This window comes from Paralichthys olivaceus, chromosome 9 (genome assembly GCF_024713975.1).
Source record: "Paralichthys olivaceus isolate ysfri-2021 chromosome 9, ASM2471397v2, whole genome shotgun sequence".
Lineage (NCBI taxonomy): Eukaryota > Metazoa > Chordata > Actinopteri > Pleuronectiformes > Paralichthyidae > Paralichthys > Paralichthys olivaceus.
Genome location: NC_091101.1, coordinates 17,609,936 through 17,630,025, shown reverse-complemented (window position 1 = coordinate 17,630,025; position 20,090 = coordinate 17,609,936). Strand labels below are relative to the sequence as shown.

At 41.0% G+C, this 20,090-nt stretch overlaps 2 protein-coding genes and 1 long non-coding RNA gene across 4 annotated transcripts; 2 read left to right on the top strand and 1 right to left on the bottom strand.

Annotated features, from left to right (window-relative positions):
* Window positions 1–3,113: 3,113 nt before the first annotated feature.
* LOC109626955 (uncharacterized) lies at window positions 3,114–5,633 on the bottom strand. Of its 2 annotated transcripts, none has more exons than XR_002202577.2 (4): window positions 5,495–5,633; window positions 4,527–4,582; window positions 4,126–4,176; window positions 3,114–3,676 (listed from the first exon to the last, which is right to left on the bottom strand). It is a non-coding gene; the product is annotated as an uncharacterized lncRNA (long non-coding RNA). The 2 variants fall into 2 exon arrangements; XR_002202576.2 differs by having other exon boundaries at window positions 5,406–5,544.
* On the top strand, window positions 5,488–11,545 carry slc25a43 (solute carrier family 25 member 43). The gene is made up of 5 exons (XM_020083218.2): window positions 5,488–5,955; window positions 7,963–8,204; window positions 8,428–8,600; window positions 10,120–10,254; window positions 10,782–11,545. The coding sequence occupies exons 1-5, from the start codon at window positions 5,696–5,698 to the stop codon at window positions 10,992–10,994; spliced, it is 1,023 nt and encodes a 340-aa protein (XP_019938777.1). The 5' UTR covers window positions 5,488–5,695; the 3' UTR covers window positions 10,995–11,545.
* Window positions 11,546–13,048: 1,503 nt separating this feature from the next.
* On the top strand, window positions 13,049–15,209 carry slc25a5 (solute carrier family 25 member 5). The gene is made up of 4 exons (XM_020085130.2): window positions 13,049–13,261; window positions 13,977–14,463; window positions 14,560–14,700; window positions 14,795–15,209. Exons 1-4 carry the CDS (start codon window positions 13,151–13,153, stop codon window positions 14,950–14,952), a joined length of 897 nt encoding a protein of 298 aa, XP_019940689.1. The 5' UTR covers window positions 13,049–13,150; the 3' UTR covers window positions 14,953–15,209.
* The last annotated feature ends 4,881 nt before the right edge of the window (window positions 15,210–20,090 follow it).

Sequence of the window (20,090 nt, the reverse complement as noted above, 5' to 3'; positions counted from 1 at the left end):
CGGTAAGAATGTCACTATAGTGGGAAATCTTGAGGACAAAAAGCTTGTATGTTCATGTCTGAGTCAGAAGAATCCTTCCAGTCTTCCCTGTGTAAATATGCTTTAGTCCCAGATGATCTTCAAGACCTTGCTTGTTTGTACCTGCCATGTCGTTCTGCTCGTCTGCCCAGCATGGCACCCTGTAGCCCAGGATCAGCCCCGCTAAGATCAAAAGACCTTGGTGATTCTTATCAGATAATATTCTTGTTCGCCGTCCCTCCCCTTTGAGTCCAGCCTCCTCACACTGTTGACCTGGACCATGCACACTGTTCCTTATGGCCCTTTGGCCTTTCCTCTTCTTATCGCCGTGATAAGGCTGGTCCAGCCTGGGGACAGAAGGAGGGTGCAGTCCGCTCTTCTAAACCTCCACAGTTGCATAACTTGGACACTTCAGGGCAGTAAAGAGGTTGTCTCAGCTCTGTGCGTGTGCTAGTGTGTTTGACACTCTCACATCGTGCAAATTATATTGATCATAAATGTTCTGACCGGTACATTGTAGGTCTGTGATATGCAGGATGCCAGTCTCACATTATTATTTTATTGTATGTTAGTTCCTGCTAGCTATGTTTGCGGAGATATCGTTTAGTTTTCCTGCTAGGATTTTTTAAAGATTATACCGGAGCATCCTTTTAAGAAAATGCTGAACACTTTTTAACATTGACATGTGATAGCAGAACATCTGTCTGCGTCACGTACTTTTATGAGTCTGCCAGCCACGCAGACAGACAGAGAAGACTGGTGTCCAAAGTCACGACCCTGCCCTGACCTGGATGAAGGAAATGGTCACGCTGCTTGAGACAAAGCAGAGCGAGGGAGAGTCTGAGGGGCTGGCTGGTCAGCCTCTAACAATGGGTCCGTGCTCTAAGACCGCGGGCCACACAAAGGCCAGAGAAACCCCCACCTTTCCACTCCCACATTGCAATAGAGCTGGCATTTCACACTGGCCTGTGAACAGCCATTCAATCAAACTACTGTTTAACCTGACCCCTGACCTACACAGAAATCAAGATGACTCTGGCGGGATGTATTTAGGTAACTGACCTTACTGACCTTACTCCGAGCCAACCATTGGTTACTACACAACCCTGTCACCTTGCTATCTTCATTGAAGCGAATATAGTGTTTATTTTAATCTTTGAATCTAGTATGTATTCTATTTTGTAATTGTTACACCAAATTCCTTTAAATAATCATTTTAAGCATGTAATCAATAGTCTCTCCAATAAATAACGTGTCTAGTGAGCAATAGCTCTAGGAGCAATAGCTCCCTGGGGAACAAGGGACACCACCAGACCCTTCGTCTGGGTCAACTACCCTCGAGCCAGGGCTGAGAGAGGCAACCACATGACCCTCTGCCTTCTCAATGGACTGCTCCTCCCCTCTACCTGTACGTGGCTCGGATCAAGGTGTGGGGGCCGCATATCAAACAGACTTGGTCCTTTGATGTGGATGGAAACACAAACACTGATTTGAGCAGAGTCGTAACAGCTTATTTGTTCCCTTTAGTCATTCATTGAGCCGCTTGTTGAATGTGTATGTCTTCAAAGGGCTGCTGCATGCACCGGTGGTACAGTAGCCGAGGAGGCTGTGAGAGCGCCCTGGCCTCGTGGGTTGTGGGAAGGCCATCTGGCTTCCTGTTCCTCAGATTTGATATTGATTTATTGGCTGTACATGGGAAGATAAGGGGACACCAGCTGCCAGAAGTTCTCCTCTGCATCCTCACAGACAATGGGCCTCCTGGTCATCCACATCCTGACTAAACAGATAATGCATCATCCCTTATTAGGTTCTTACAAGGAAAACAGAAATCACCTTAAAAAAATAACAAAATTTGATATTTTTGCACAAATTCTGCATTAAACTTTAGATGTGTGTGTTTTTCGTGGTGAGGCTCAGGATTGTTTTTTTTAAAAAAGCAACAGCAGATGCAGAACTAAATGGAAAATGGACCACAGATTGGGTGAAATTAATCTTACATTATCTAATAAGTTATGGATCAGTACTTCCACAATGATTACACAGATAATTTCCTTTAGGCTACACATTTATGGCTGATTCTACACTCTGTGCGACGTATGTTAGCACACTCAGCGGTCTGCAGGGCTGAGATAACACTAGTTTAAATATCTGTAATAAAGATAGTTCCCGGTAATGAGGTGCAAAATTGCATTTACTATTCCTAACAAACCCTGACATCCTTTCACAGTTTAACACTTCACAGAAACCATTAGCCCAAAATTAGGCTCCTATGCATAACAAGTCTCCTATTCCTGTTGAGTGAGCCGGGGAGCACGGCAGTTTGGCCTTGTCGGTGGAGGTGTCGAAATGGTGTTACAGTGAATTGTACATATGCCTGATGATTCTCACCAATACAACCTCTGACCCTTGAAAAAAAGACACACACACACAGACACACAGACAGACTGTTCCCCTTCCCCCTTCCCCCATCCCATCTCATCCCTTTCTTCCCTTTCCCCTCCCCTGCCAACACAAGCCTGTGATGTGACTGTCTCAGATAATGAGGTGAGAATTTTATTGCTGCAGTCTATGAGCCTGGCACCAGTCGTGAGGCCTCAGGCCTCTCTGGTATTGGGCGCCCCCTGTTGACCACCGTGAGCCCCCAACATAACACAGACAGCTCTCGCGGGTCCTGCAGCGATGCACTTCAAAGTGGGAGATCAATGGATGACTTGCGCATGTCATCCAGAGAATGACAATGCCTCAGCCAGCCTACACCTACTGCTACGTGCCCAGCAGTAGAGACACAAAGACATGCAGGCTGCTCCCGCACTACACTTGCTGCATGGAGGAAGTGCTCATTCAGGAGGGGGCTATACATACAGGAAGAAGGCAGTGCTCTATCTGTATTCTATAGTGACAATGTGAGGGGCAGAGGAAGGACATCAAGGAGACAGAGGGGCAGCAGATTCTCGGTGGCGTCCTGCTTGATCGCTGAAGCATTACTTGATAAGATGCAGCATGAGTCCACGTCACACCACTTATCTTTAAAGAAAACCATCACATTATCTTGTGTCTTACAAACTGCACGCACATATGACAGTGACATCAAAGGATTTTCAAAGTGAGCGTTTTTATCATTCAGGCGGGAAAAATGAATTTATTCCTACTGTGACATTTCTTCTGTTAGATCAAGTAAATGACTCCAGATCCTCTTACCAGCCTGACCCTTATCATACAGCCCTCTAAATTTGTATTCATTTGCCATGTTCAATTACCCTGTGAACTTCAAACTAGTAGCTTTATTGGTTGAACATCTAATAGGAAATGTAACTTGAGTGTGTAAGAACTTTGCCCAGCAGTAATTGGCTCTGCACCACCACCTCTGCAATGACTTCGAACCACATCAGAATGAGATGTTTGAGTTTTCGGAGGTGAAAGCCAGTATCACGGTCACACAGGGACTTTTTGTGATCAAGCTGTCGTTTCCTCTGGTGGGCTCTGTCATTCCAGAAAGGCCTTTGTGAAGCAGCCAAGTGGTCCAGCCGCAGACAGAAGGTGGGCTCCTGGCGTGCATCTGAGGTTGTCAGCCCGGCAGGGGAGGGAGGCGCTCCCAGCGGGTCGAGACAAGGAGAAAACAAACATGATGCTGGAACAAGACAGTGACGACAGATCCCTGCTGATAAATACAGTTACACAGGGAATCAGACCTGATGTATTCCCTCAGTAGAGTGATGGACATTTAATTCAACTGACTGGTCCAGGAATGTGTCGACAATTTACAGTTTCAATCCACATAAGGACACAGTGAGGAACCTAGATGAAAAATTAAAAACTGCCAGTCTGTCGGCCTTGACTATAGACCAGGCTGGCAGTACATATCAAAACTGAAGCATGTATCTACGATACATTGTAACATGTAACAATTATAGTGTCCTCTTTTTACTCATGGGTTACATATAGATTTTACTAACAATAGACCATCCTGTTTAAGTTTATATGCTGACCTTTATATGAAATGTCAACTTTTGATATATTAAACCAGAAAAAAACATTGTTCATTTGACTGTACATGAAACCAGGAACTAAATAAACGAATTGTGAAACTAATTAGCAGTTACTACTTACTTCACCCCAGTTTCTGTCACGTCAAGCCAACATGTTGGCCTATTGCGCCACCTATGGAGACAATGAAACCCAACTCAGCCCTGAAATACTTCCAGGGAAATAAGAAAAAATGGTCTAAGTTGACTACTCAAACCAATTCACTAGTCAATATTTACTGGAAGAGCACAGGCAGCATGACTACTGAAAAATACACTTTTGTATGATGTCAATTTGACTGTACACACTATGGAAAAGTAAACAATGGTAATTACTGTACTGAAGTTAAGAACAATACTCTACTTTTCTTGACTATTTTATGCCACGTCACACTTATATACAGATTACTTATATACACACTTATGTGCCTATATTCACACACAAACATTATAAAGTGTAAAAATCGTACACACCAACATACTTACACTTACACACTCTTGATATTGAGTCGTCAAGTTTTCACCCCTCACCTCACCTTTTCCTGCAAACATGAAAGAGAACCTGTAGCAGCCTTCAGTTGTCATAAAAACTCATAAGGTGTTTAGTTTGTCCAGTTCTGGCTACTGTAAAAAAAACGTGTCAGCCTCAGGACCTGCTCCTGATGTAAATATAAAGAGCTCATTCAAAAATGTGTTAGATTAATGAGTAAAGAAAACAAATTGTACAATTTAGATGAAACACACTAGGGAAAACATCACTAGAAATATTTTATATTCAACTTCTACCAACAGATCCCTTTCACCTAAATCGTACACACTGGACCTTTAATTACAACGTTGCATCAATGAAACTAACAATTATGATTTGTAATTTTTTGGAATGCGTTGTTTTCATATTGCGTGTTCGATCTTTGTTTTCTTTTAACTGTTTTAACTCTTTGTACCACTGACAGGTACTTAAGTTTCATTGTACAGCTGTTCAGTGACAACAAACGCTTGAATAGAATTGAATTGTGTAACGTGAGGGTTCGATGTGGGGTAGTTGGATCACTCTTAATGTAGAGGAACAACTTTACTGTTGTCATCCCTGGTCATCACATCAGCGACACACACTTCCTGCTTCTCACCCTCATGAACTAACCAAGTAAAGCTAGAAAGGCCTCGGACTAAGTTAAAGGTCATAGAACTACAGAGGCAGATTCAACACATCCTCACTCCTGTTCTTAAAACAATATTTAAATGTGTAAATATGTAAAGAATGAATGCGTAAACATAAATATGTAAATAACTTAACTGTAAACCTTTTTATACACATTTTAGTAAATTAACATAAACACATAAAATGAACTTAACTTTCAACCTTACATTTACTTGGTCATAACTTCCACAAGTGACTCTTTGAATAGTACGTGAAGAGCGCCCCCTGGTGTTGATGTGGCGTATCTGCAGCTCACCTCCCTGGGTCCCGAGTGACGTTAGTTAAGTGTGTCACACAACACCGCAGCTCGGGGCCGGAGACGGATCCCTCCCTGCCTCTCTACACTTGGGTAAACAAACTGTGCAGGGACCGTGGCGTGTTAGCGGGATTAGCGGGATGTTAGCGGGATGTTAGCGGGATGTTAGTGGGATGATTGCGGGATCATAACAACACAGTGATGAAGGACAACAGGCTGACCGCCTCTCAGAGCTTCCTGTGCACCGGGTTCTCTGGGGTCTTCAGTAAAAGCGTCACCTCTCCTCTGGAGGTGGTGAAGATCAAGAGTCAGGTGGGAACTTTTCACTGCAAGAGAGGTTTCTGTCAGAGTTTCCTCCTCATCTACCAGAATGAGGGACTGCGGGGCTTCTGGAAGGGAAACGTCGCCTCGTGTCTCCGGCTCTTTCCCTACACCGCAGTTCACCTGTCCACCTACAGAAGGTGAGTTTAAATCCACTGCTGCTGGTTCAGTTTGTTGTCACCTGGTCTCACGTGGTTAGTGATGCTGGTTATTAGCTGGTTAGTCAGCTGACGTTGATTAGTTTGTGTGTCGTGAAACAGAAGATGACACGTGTAACATTCAGTGGAAACATAACGAGCAGACACGATGACTGTTTGTTGTTTGTTTGACGCGACAAAATCAACACGAAATGTTCGTTTTAACTTGTTTATTTGATTTTCTGTGCAGCGGAACACCTACTTCCTGTTTTACTGCAGGAGGCGGGCGCGCTGGTATTTTAGCCAATGAGGAGGCAGGATTCGCTCAGTCGATATTTAAAGTTGCACAGCGAATTTTTTCCCCTGAGCTTGGTCTCGCAGGTACATTGGGTAGTATGTTGTGTATATATTCATTAGGTCTGGTACAACTATTACTTACAACTATTTTGATAGTTAATGATTGATTGGTGAATTGGTGAACAGACAAAAAAGCTACTTGATTATTACTTTTTCGATTACCTGAATGGCAGTTAGGTCATTAACTATCATAAACTTGTGGCACATAGTCCCTGAATATTAAGATGACAAATTCATTGTTTTGTCTAATATCAGCTAAACCTGAACCTATTGTACTATGACTATAAATTAGAGAAGAGCAGCAAAATGGCTTTGCTGGTGATTTTTTGGAAAATTACCATATGATTAATCAGCAGTTTTAGAATATTTCTTCATTGACTAATTATGAATAACGATGAATAGCCATGATTTTAGCAATAAAATATCAAAAAGCCTTCTCAAAAGTGAATTTTTTTTCTTCTGTATCAAATTTGAAATTTCAATTTAAACATGAAATACTTTTTGGTTCTTGACCATTTTTATGACACAACACTAATTATAATGAGTAAGGCAACCGCTGCGTGACATTCAATCAAATTAACAATTCGCTATTAAATAAGAAGCATATGAAATAGGATGGCCATTGATTAGCAGTAGTTGCAGGTTGCTCATATCTATAGACATGGACACATCCTGGAAGGAGTCACTGCTGCCTGCAAGGCTAAACTCAGGGCACACAGCTGCTTGTTTCCTCCACTGGGTTACTACAGGACAAGACATACCTACAGCACTATGGCTGAAATGTAAACATGCTGGTGTATGAGGAACATAATCCATCCATGTGTCATAAACACATTATCTACTGTCTGTAGGTATGAAGCTGCCACAGTGTGTGTGTCTGTCCCCAGCCTCAGGACACGTGTTCATGTAAACACCCCTGCACCACAAACCTCTGTCCTGAACAGTACACCGTGTTCCAGGAAAGAAACCCCCCCTCTCCTCTGTGCCTTCGTTGCACACATGATCAGGGCCACTCATCTGCTGGTTTACAGAAGTATATAGTTTCATGGTTTTAAAAATACATGGCAGGAACAGTAGAGGTGAAACAAATGGACCTGTCATCAGGCTAATGAAATTAATTAATTAATTAATTAAAAAAACATTTAAATGAGACAAAACACATGGAGATGATTGATAACATTAATAAACAAGGTTTTTATCAGAAACAAAAGTAGTTCTGCAACAACAACAAATATTTTTTATTAGTATTTCAATTATTTTTCTAATTTAATTAATCATGTAATTGATTAATTCTGCAAAGGTCTGAAATATTCATGAGTCTCCCAAAACCAAAATAGATCTTTGTTTTATCTCTACTGTAGCTGCAACCAACAAATATATTCATTAGTATTTTGTTAATCTAACAATTATTTAATTATTTAATCAATTTATCATTTTGTCAGAAAATGATGAGGAATTCCTAGAATTACACATCTCAGAATCAATCACCGGTGAATGTTTGGCATTTTGGGTAATCGATTAACCAAAAGTTAAGAAAGTTAAACTTAAAAAGTTGGAACCAGCACGTGTCTGGTACTTAAGTCCAATGGTGGAATTTATTTAATTCACTTTACATTAAATGGCTTAAACATTTAATCTTGTTCCTGTGTGCAGGATAGTCCACCTTCACATGGACGAACTGGGCTTCATCTCACAGTGGAGGGCCATATTAGCCGGGGGCCTGGCCGGTGTTGCTGCGGCTCTGGTCACGTACCCACTGGAGGTGGTGGAGACCAGGCTCATTGCTCAGAACTGCAGACAGCCCACCTACATCGGCGTAGTTCACACCCTCTCAAAGATCTACAGGAGTGAGGGGCTTCTGGCTCTGTACAGGGGCTTCTCCCTCACTGTTTTAGGTGTGTATACATATTCATACAGAGTCATTCATTCTCAATAAGTAGCTGACGTTTTTGAAATAACTTTGGTTTTCATCGAGTGCATTTATCAGTCATGTAGTTCTGGTGGACTGAGAAAAATATAAAAAATCCATCCCTTGAAGCTTTTTTCTTCATCCTCTATCTTCCCCTCATTTGCTTTACACATTTCATCAATGATTCATTTCACCGTAACTTTCACCAGGTGCATTTCCCTTCTCTGTCGGATGTTATGCAGTCTACATGAACTTGGACAAGCTCTGGCAGGAGCCGCCTTTTCGCTGTACTCCCCTCCAGAACTTCATCAGCGGCTGTCTTGCAGCAGGAGTATCTCAAACCCTCTCGTACCCGTTTGAAACAGTGAAAAGGAAAATGCAAGTAAGTTCACCAGACCTCCTTTACTGCAGGGGGCCTGTGGCTTTTAGTTGAACTGAAACAAAGACATTAAAATAAAACTGCAAAAATAAATGAATACAAGAATGAGAATAAGGAGACACAGAACTGTGATAGTTATTATAATAGTCATTATACACTTGAGTAACTCAAAGTTTAACTCAAAAAGGTTTATTTGCAAGACATCTGAGATTCTCTACTTGACTTCAATCAACTGCATAGAGATGGGACTGGAAATAATGTGATAGATATTTCAATTAAATCAAATAATTCTCTCCTACTTGTTAATTAAATCCTACATTATTTGTTAACTGCATTAATTAAAAATAAGATAATTAAGCTCAACAAGTTTTTACTTCAGCAGGTTCACTAGGTTGTATTACCACCTTTAGTCCATAGGGGGGCAGTGAAGTTCCCCTACTTGGTCGCTCATCTTTTTTGTTGAACGTGGAAAGTTGTAATTCTTTTACCAAAATATTATTTGTTGCAGATTTTTCAGCTTTATACTGAAATAAAATTATTGAATGCAAATTTAATGTCAGTATGTTTTGAATCACCTCTGTCCCTGCTGCACGTTAGAAAGGACACACGGGGAACAATGGCGCTGCAAAGGACAGAATTCTACTTCCTGTTTAATCGTCTATTATTAGTAACCACAAGGTTCAACAGCAGCTGGGAATGTGAATGTGTCCTGGGTCTGCACAAGCTATAGATAAGTTCTCTAAAGATAGACACCGACTATCAGACAGTGGTCAGAATCAGTGTCGTGTACGTCCAGCTCATCAAACTATCAGATGTCACCTTCCAATGAAGAATATTATTTCATTGTCATTTCATTCAGGGATTCAGCTCTTGTCTTGTCTTTAAGAGTTCAACATTACAAGTCAGTCAGAGATGGATGATAAGAAAACCACTTAGGATGTTTACTGAAGCTCAGGGTAATGATTTAAGCTGAGTATTGGTTAACTAGCTCTATGCCTCCTCTGCAACACGAGCTGTTTGAATTGTCCAGTATCATTAAGGCTGCATGTTCCCTTTAGCAACCATGAAACTGCAAGAAGCATTCCTCCGTCACATGACAGTCAGCCTGCAGAGAAGAGCACAGGACACCATGTGACTCCTGTGAACTTTTACATACTTAATTATGTTAATGTGATTATATATCGCCATGTTTTCTACCTTATCTACATCTTTGATGTCAATCTCACTAAAATTTGTTTAATATTTATCAGTCGACATTTTTTAGATTTTGGCATTTTCTGGTCCTGTGTTTTATATTCATGCATTTTACATTCAAACAATTGATTTCACTCATTTGCTCTTAAAAGTTGAAATGAGAAGCTTATAAAATTACTCCCAAGAGAAAGATGATCAGACAGTATAGTAAAGACAGACTGGGGGGGGTCACTTCATCAGGGTCATGCTTTCCTTGACATTTCTGATTAGAACTTAATAGACTCATCGTGATTTATCGTTTAAAATATCACTTTTATTCTCCTCTCAGGCGCAGAGTGCTCGTCTTCCACATTGTGGTGGTGTTGACGTCCATTTCAACGGGATGATCGACTGTTTCACGCAGGTGGTGAGAAACAAAGGCGTGCTCTCATTGTGGAACGGTCTCACCGCCAACATGATAAAGGTACGTTTTCACTTCTATATTTGTCTTAAACTTACATTATTTCATATCATTCATTTAGCCACAGTACCGGTCCACTTCATCTTGGCACACACAGCTATTAGGAACAGAAATAACTGCACATGCTTAGCAACATGAGTGTCTTTATGACGTGGAGGACTGTAGCCTTTGCAAAAGGGTAAATGAGTAGGGGGGTGGGGCATGGAGAGCAATGTTCAGTGTGTAAATCATAGCAGGAATATCACAGGAAGGTGAGCAGACTCTGTCTCTTGTATGGCCACTCTCCTATTTCAGCTGCAGTGTCATGATAGATGCACGTTGTTTTACAGATGTCAGATGTTGCCAGGAACATTTTTTAACAGAATATCAATCTGAAGGAAAACAAAGCTTGTATAAACACCAAGCAGAGTTTTATTAATACACAAACCAGACCACAACCCTCTTTGTGTTCAAGGCTTTTATTACACGATCACAGGATGGAGGTCACTGATCTCTATCTCACAACCGTGGTTTCCTTCATTGCCTCACAGATTGTTCCCTGTTTTGGCCTTCTGTATACCTGCTTTGAGTTGTGCAAGCAAGTTTGCCTTTACCGCAACGGGTACATCATCTCACCCCTGAGCTACCAGCTCGCACCGGGGGTGGACCAGAGCCTCGGGCCGCACGAGCTGCAGGAGCTGAAGCGCTACCTAAGAAACAGGAACTTTGACTCAGGGGATTCGTCTTTTGGAAATCGCTGGTGAAGATTTTTCCTGTGGAAAATATTGACTGCTGATCACACATGACCTTCAAGTTGAGTTATTTATCAGTCTGTGCTACTGTAATAATTCACTGTATTAATTACACAGTATTGCATTTCAGGTTTAGTGTCTAAATAAATGCAAATAACATGTATTTACATTACTGTATGTCCTGTTGGCTGTGGTCTACCTCCTTCAAAACAGTTATTTTACAGTATTTGTCAATTAATTATTCACATATGGACTTTTTTAACTTTAATATTATGTGCCTTGTGAGTTAAAAACTATTTATTTTGGGGCATATTTCAGTTATTGTCGCATTAACATCACATAATACCATAGTTTGTGCGCAAAGGTTAAAATGCTATTTATGCTGTAAATTCAAATCAGAGCACTATGACCATTTGCTATTGTTGTATAATAAATGAAAGATTATATTTTTTGATTGTAACAATGAATGTAACATTTTGATAAGTGAGAGTAGGACAATCTTGTACAAGTGCTAACGTGGCAGAAACGTGCTTAGAACATTAAAGTTTTCCTTTTAACCCACATTTGTCCTTTTAAGGTGTTCATTTGTGTAAATACATGAGAGGCTTGATTATATAGATGATGTATTAATAATCTCAGGTGAAGTTATAGCTAAACTTCAGGCAGATAAAACTTACTTTGTACTGCTTTACTTATGTTATCAATTACAGCTTAACATTTTCAGTTTGTTAACAGATAAGCCTGTTTCCAGAGTTGTTAAGTAACAAAACAAATTTACTGAAGTACTTGAGTTTTCCTCAATTTGCAGATTCAGATCGATAATACAACTAGAAATGCACTCAGAGCTCTGACCTCCACCAATGCTGAACAGTCCTACACATGATCGTCTAGTCCTGAATCTTTTTTGACTCAAAGAAAGGATAAAAGAAATAGAACCACATTTCAGAACCACTGACCTAAATGATTTATTTGTCAAGAAATGTTGAGGTTAGTGATAGAAACTTCCTGGATCCGCCCCGTTCTTCTCAGGCCCATCCCTCCTCCAAGTTTGGTAGGAATCACTTCAGTAGTTTTAGTGTAAACAAACAAACAGACACGGGTAAAGACCTATTTTCCTTGGTGGATATAAATCTAAAAAACAAATATAGTGTGAAGCTGTATTACATTATAAAACAAGACATTATTGATTCCCAGAGGAGAATAAGTTACCCTGCAGTTTTAAGTAATTACCCGGGCCATGGTGCTGGTTTTCATCTGTGTTTGTTTATCACACAAACAAAAACTACCAAGTGGATTACAGCGACAAGGATGTGGTATTTGCCTGGGAAGAAAACATTAAACTTTAGTGTGGATCGGGGGGGGGGGGGGGGGGGGTAATTCATTGACCTTCATGAAAAAGTAATCAGGCACATTAATATCTGTGAGTGTGTGTGGTTTGATTGAATTTAAGGGGACTGTCTCATCTTTATAACTTTATCAGCTGAAACTCAGCGTCAGTGCTGAGATTCGAATGTGTGAGGAGTGCAGATAATTAAATTTAAAATGGTCCTTTTATTTTATTTTGTATGTAAAGCACTCTGAGCTGCATTTCTTAAGGGTGCTATACAAATTAAATGTATTATTATTATTAAAAAGTGAAGGCTGAGCTGAGTGGATCGTCTGCTGCTTCACACTGTGTGAAAGTGAGTGACAACCATGGAACATTAACAGATGGGGTGACCTTTACCCACCATGACGTCTCAGGCCTCAGCTGCCTCAGTCTGACCTCTGACTTGACCTTGAGCCAGTGAATCCCACCTGAAACTTTATCCATCAACACTTTCTCCTCTGAGTTCTGCTGAGATGTGAGTAAATCTGAGTGTCTCACTAACTTTTATCCGACATTGTTAAACTTCCCTTCCTGTTGCACAGACAAAGTTTGCTCCTGCTGTGCCTCCAGTGATGAGGGGGGGGGGGGGGCATGTTGAGTACCAAATCTGGCCCTGCGTCTGACCAATGAGGAGCCAGAGTCGTAGTTCACGTTTTTTCTCGCGCTCAGTCTCTTTAAATCCCCTGACCTCACAATTGCACGCGGCCATTTCTACTCTACCGGCAAAGCATCACCTCCACCGACCAACCAACCGACCGACCGAGCACCGGGGACGCACGGCGGCTGACAACACCTGAAGATGAGCGAACAAGCCGTTTCCTTCGCCAAGGACTTCCTGGCTGGTGGTATCGCCGCCGCCATCTCCAAAACAGCTGTAGCGCCCATCGAGAGAGTCAAACTTCTCCTGCAGGTAAGTTTCAACACGATTTCTTCCTGTGCGCGCACGTGGCACCTCAAATAGTCATATGTGTGATTTAAAGCGTAAACTGGTCATGTGGTGTCTTGCAGAACTATTTGTAAAGCATGCATGGAGCATTTAACAATATGCATTGATTTATTTAAAGATGCTGCGTTTAAAGGGGGCGGGGGAGGTCGTCTATTAATAGTAATGTGGCAGATCTGTCAGAGATTGGTGCAGGCAGACATGAGGAATGAGCTGAATCCATGCGCATCAGACCTGTTACGTAATCACACGCCGGGCAGCAGGCTGCAGCCCTCACAAGACAAAACACTGTCTTCTTTATAAGAGGGAGATTTCACCCTCCTCTGTGGGCTTGTGGTGTTTAAAGCTGCTGATCCACAATGACAGGTGTGTCGTTTGGCCTGACAGAAAACAGACAAGGTCAGTGCAAGGTTTGCGTCATGGCTGCTGTTGCTGCTGCAGTGCTAGGCCTGGACTCAGCAGGAGGAAGAGGATGGGCTGTGAAGAGTTGTACTCTGGCACATGGTTGCAAAATATGTCTGTCAGACAGATGCATGAGAGGCCTGAGACTATGTCCTCACCGATTTATATGTCTGACAGGTGAAAGGTGGGTGCAGATTCACATAAAGTTTTTTCACGCCGTCATCCAGCCGCCGTCATTTTCCTTCTCTTGTTCACCCGAGTCTCTCTGGTCTCATTACAGGTTCAACATGCCAGCAAACAGATTGCGGTTGACCAGCAGTACAAGGGCATCGTGGACTGCGTCGTCCGTATCCCCAAAGAGCAGGGCTTCCTCTCGTATTGGAGGGGGAACCTGGCCAACGTCATCCGATACTTCCCCACTCAGGCCCTCAACTTTGCTTTCAAGGACAAGTACAAGAAGATCTTCCTCGATGGCGTGGACAAGCACAAGCAGTTCTGGAGATACTTCGCGGGCAACCTGGCGTCGGGTGGCGCCGCCGGAGCCACGTCCCTCTGTTTCGTCTACCCCCTCGACTTCGCCAGAACACGCTTGGCCGCCGATGTTGGCAAAGGTGGACAGGAGCGCGAGTTTAAAGGGCTGGGTGACTGCTTGGTGAAGATCTCCAAGTCTGACGGCATCAAGGGTCTGTATCAGGGCTTCAACGTCTCAGTACAAGGCATCATCATCTACAGAGCTGCTTACTTTGGCATCTATGACACAGCAAAGGGTGAGTTGTCATTATCAGCTTGACCTCTCTGTTCTCAGGGAACTTCTTTACTTTTGTGACTCAAATTAACCTTCCTGGTTGACATTCCTCTTGCAGGCATGCTTCCAGACCCCAAGAACACACACATTGTTGTCAGCTGGATGATCGCTCAGTCTGTGACTGCGGTCGCCGGCCTAGCCTCCTACCCCTTCGACACCGTCCGTCGTCGTATGATGATGCAGTCTGGACGCAAAGGAGGTAAAAGCAATATATTAAAAATCAAATTCTGATGTTGCTGTCATTTTACTCTAACACATATTTGACATCTTTGTAAATCTGTTTTTGCTCTTAGCCGACATCATGTACAGCGGAACCATCGACTGCTGGAAGAAGATCGCTCGTGATGAGGGCAGCAAGGCCTTCTTCAAGGGAGCGCTGTCTAATGTGCTCAGAGGCATGGGTGGCGCCTTTGTGCTCGTCTTGTACGATGAGCTCAAGAAAGTAATCTAAGCTGTTTTTGTATGTGCACTGTTCATGTTGTGAAGTTAAACTGTAACATATGTACATTTGGAAGGACTTAAATGCATCGCTATATTTATAGGGACCAACTAGTATTTTCTACTAGTTGTACTGGGGGGAATCTGTCATGCACTCTTTTCTTGGCCCATGCTATTTCTTTACGGTATTTTTACCCCTCTATTGAATGTCAGTCCCTAAACATGGGAACGTTAAGGAAAAAAGAGAAATAAAAGAAACCTACTGAGTAACTCCGCTCTGTCTGGTTTTGAAATGTAATACCATGTATGAAGGGTACCATTACTGACAGAGTGTGACTGAGTGACCTGACAGCGCTGTGGTGCTTCAGGAAGCCTTTGGCAGCCTCTTGTGTGAAATGGAAGCTGCGGGTTGTGTTTGGGGGGAGGCCAATATCAGCCGAGAAAGTTGCAATGCTGACAATTTTCCAACCAAGACGTGCTCACAGAATAGTGACGCACAGGAAGTCGGGAGCTTTACTAATCTATTTTACATGCACTGATATTTCAGCATTTGTACTTCAAAAGGCGACCAGGATTACCTGTAGCGACGTGGATTATTCCAACGTCTCTAAATATGTTTCTATCTTCTGCCAAGCCTCGTGTCACTACAACTTTTGCAAATGAGAACTTTGAGCTGTTTTACCAATAACCACTGAAACACTCATTTCCCTTTTATTATCATGATCAAGTGAGTAAAGGCATTCAGTATTTCCACCTTTTAAAGATCTCATATGGCAGAAAACTGGATTACACATACAGAGTTATAGTTTAAGCTTAGGCTGAGGTTAATGTGTATTTTAAGACATGTCATAGATTGAATTCTTCCTGACATTTGACCCCACTAGCTCTAAAGAAGCACATGATTGTAGTGGGGACAGAACAGGACATTGTGTACTTGTTTGGACACGTCTTTATCCTTGTGCTGTGTGTCCAAATACAGGACATTCACAGCAAATGTTTAAAATTGTATTAAACGTGCGGTTTCAGTGTCGGAAGTGTCAACATTAGTTTCAATTTTAAGTATTTGAACTCAACATTAATATTCCAGCATCATACTGTCACTTTGTGTAATGAACTGCAGACGGGCTGTGAGGTCATGGGGCCACTGGGCAGCTTTAATCACTTTTCATTTACTAATCAAAGAGCTGCTGCTGCCTGGGAACCTTATCTCTCCATTTCTGGATAAAAAAGAAATAAGGCCAGTGTTTCAATTAAGAATCTGTTGGACATGTGCGATCTGAAATTCTTATCTGAGATAAGAAAACGCTCCCTGACCCAGGTTACAGATTAATGACAGCAGAGACGTTCTCATTGAAAAGCTGCAGGCTGTTAATATCTCAGAAATCCTCCACGAGTATTAAGTCAGTGTAGCTGTAATTTGTCTTTCTGGAAGAGTGACCACATAATTGGAGTCTGTAAGAAATGTGTTATTTTAGGTTTTAAAATATCAGTCAAGATTTGAATGATTATGCTTCTCTCAAAGTTCATCAGAAGTTTAATTCCGACACTGGATATCTTTCTGTCTCGTGAAATACCCTCAAAACAAAATCATGACTGTGTCAGTGACGGTTCAGATGTTTTGCTCTGTGTTTTTATTGTAGAATTTCAATAACTTTTTCTCTCTCTCTTTAGTCACTTTCATATCACAGTGAGATTAGTGTGGTCATCGTGTGAACTTAAGCAGCACAGTGTTTGTGGACATAATCGCTGTGCCTCGGACACTTGGCCCAGACAGATCTTGAGTGGAGGACAGTCTCATTTTAGCAACACTATCAGATTACATGATTTACTCAGCTGGACACAGTCTAATCTTCTCAGTGATTTAAAACATCTTGGACGTGACCTCTGACCCCGGGAAATCAGTTTTAATACTACTTCGTCCACTTCGTCTCCCATGTGCCTTCTCATCAGGCAGGTAGTTATTCCTCCACTCAGCCGTCCTGCTCCACAGCTGCCCCATCACAACTCTGACAGGGATTAGTGAATCTGGAGCAAGAGGGATCACAACCATTTACGCACTGTCTGTCTGCGTGGCCGTAGATACGCTGAGCCCCCGCGAGATCACATGATCAACGAGTCAGGCGACACAGTTTTCAATGTTCAACTTCATTTATTTGACCATGATACTGTTTCTGACTAAATGTGAGCTTCAGTGCTGTTTATATTTACAGACAATAGCTGCAGTTTTAATGTGTCTGTCTGATCTTTAGAATGTGACTTATAATATAAAAATTCTAAAAGTTAAAATAAATGATTCTTGTGTTAGTCTCTAACACGCACTCAATGAAACGGACACACATGCCTTGAGGCCAGGGAGAGTTTTACTGTCGAATCAACATGGTGACAAACATTTAAATGGTGTTTAATAATTGTTTCAACCCTTTTGCTGAGCAAGTGTTTCCCTAACATAAATTTTTTACAACACTGCAAATAAAAGCACCTGCCTATAATTCCTTTGTGTTATGAGGTGGAGGTGCTGTGGCCCAGTGGAGGCACATTAGATCCTTTATTCAGGGTTGTTGCAACAGGATGGGCAAAGACCCGTAGTGAAGAGGGGGCCCCTGGGGAACCGTTGACATATGTTAGTCAATTTTTATGATCTATGATCAGCTGTGTACAGGAGACTGCAAGGACACCATAGTTGGGAACCTCCCAATGAAGCCTCCTGCTAACTGGAGCTGGTTTTAATTTACTTTCATAAACTGTTTTGCAATGATAAAATACATACACAAGGATCCCATACAAAATCTCAATTTGTTGTGTTACTCAAAAGTTAAATACTCAACTCTGAACTGTAGTGAAGTAGAATTATGTAGAATGAAATGGAAATTATCAAGTAAAGTATCTGGCACCTCAAATACTGGAGCCCATGTAAGTACAGTACTCAAGTACTAGTCAGGTTTCACCCGTGGCTGTTGGCAGATGATAAACAGAGTGAGTACCCACATGCAGGTCTGGGATCACTGAAGCTTCCCTTCACCCTGCTGTCACTGAAGTCTCCTGTCAGACAAGCTGTTGCGTAACGTCAGCTGTTAGACTGAGTTATGTCACAACTCCACCAGGAATGACCTCAGTGCTTTGGGAAAAAACCCCACATGCCTAGATACTCTATTACTCCATCTGCATACTGATAAACATTTTACATATTCATATAATACTCACATTACATTCTCCTATAAATTACATATTGAGTCATAATCTGTTGAATAGGGAAGCTTAAATGATGCAATTCTTTTTTTAATTGTCAAACAATCCCAGCATGCCTTCCTGTATTATATACTTGTACTTGTACCATATTTCATTATCTTATATTTATATGTTTATATATATGTATAGCTGCTATATTAATCATTTGCATTTAAAACCCTTCAGGTGAATAGTGAAGTTATGATGTTGAAAGCACAGGGTCTGTGCATGAGGTCTGATTCATCTGCATCTGTTTGTTAAAAACCTCAGTCTGAGGGGGTACTGCCTAATTTCATATTTACCTCCATCTTCTGAAAATAAGAAACTAACGAGAGCAACACTGAGGTGAACTAACCTGGGAACAAAGACCCATGTTCTGCGGGAGGAGTCACATGACTTGTCAAACACAGGTGTAACATATGTGGATTGGTTTGATTGACAGGTTTAAGGGGGAAGTCTGGCAATGACTGATCTCCAACACACTGATTCTACAAGAGATGCTGCCGTTTGACTTTTTAAATCTACTTTATCGACACTGTGAGAACAACAACTGAATTCTGTTCACTAAAAATGTTCTGTGATGAGGTGGAATCAACATTTAGACATCAGCTATGAAACAATAAAATCACACCAGTGAATGTTCATTGGGATCTGTACACGAAAGACAATGAAATGAAAGCAGCAGCTGGAGATGAATTTCAGGTCATCCACAGATTCTTATATCTGCTTTGGGAGAATCCGCCGACTCAAAGCCAGTTTCTAGTTTGAAGCTTGTGTCCTCAGGCATCAATATCGTATCCAATTATTGCTTTGCTCATTCAAAAATGTATCTTGCAGTTTAAATAATACATTCTTAATACAAAATTCATAAATTCCTCTTATCCACATGATTAATACTGTTCTGGGCTTGTACCCTCAAGGTTGAATGCACTTATTGTAAGTTGCTTTGGATAAAAGCATCCACTAAATGATATGTAATTTATTTAATGACAGAGGTCTGCAATTGAGAAGGACAATTGCGTTGTTGTCCAATTCACGCTCAAATGTAAATAATAGGCCTTCCTATATTTAACTGTATCTTGTACCTGTGTTTTGATTGATAATCTATAAAATCAAATTCTGTCATCATCTTCCAATTCTGTTCTGTATTTAGTTGAAAAACAGGGTCAGCGCCACCTTGTGGCATTTAAGTGGCCACTGTTTTTCTTCAGGTAAAACAATGACATGTAGCAATTGCTAAGCAAATAAACAATTACAGTGTAATAATAATAAAAATTTTGAGTATGTCATCATAATAAAATCATAGCAGTTGTGTATCTGTGACTCATACTGAGTATGAGTCCTTCAACAATCTGTGTAATGAACACTGGTAACTTTTTTATTTTATTCAAGACTCAAATACAACTTTAAAGTTCTTTACTTGAGTATTTTCATTGTATGATACTTTACACTTCCACACTATTGCATTTTAGAAATATTGTACTATTGTACTTTTTACTACACAACATTTATACATATTAGACATATTAGACATATTAGACGTATTAGATAGATAGACAGACAGACAGACATATAGATAGATAGATAGATAGATAGATAGTTAGATAGATAGATAGATAGATAGATAGATAGATAGATAGATAGATAGATAGATAGATAGATAGATAGATAGATGGATAGATAGATAGATAGATAGATAGATAGATAGATAGATAGATAGATAGATAGACAGACAGACAGACAGACATATAGATAGATAGATAGATAGATAGATAGATAGATAGATAGATAGATAGATAGATAGATAGATAGATAGATGGATAGATAGATAGACAGACAGACAGACATATAGATAGATAGATAGATAGATAGATAGATAGATAGATAGATAGTTAGATAGATAGATAGATAGATAGATAGATAGAT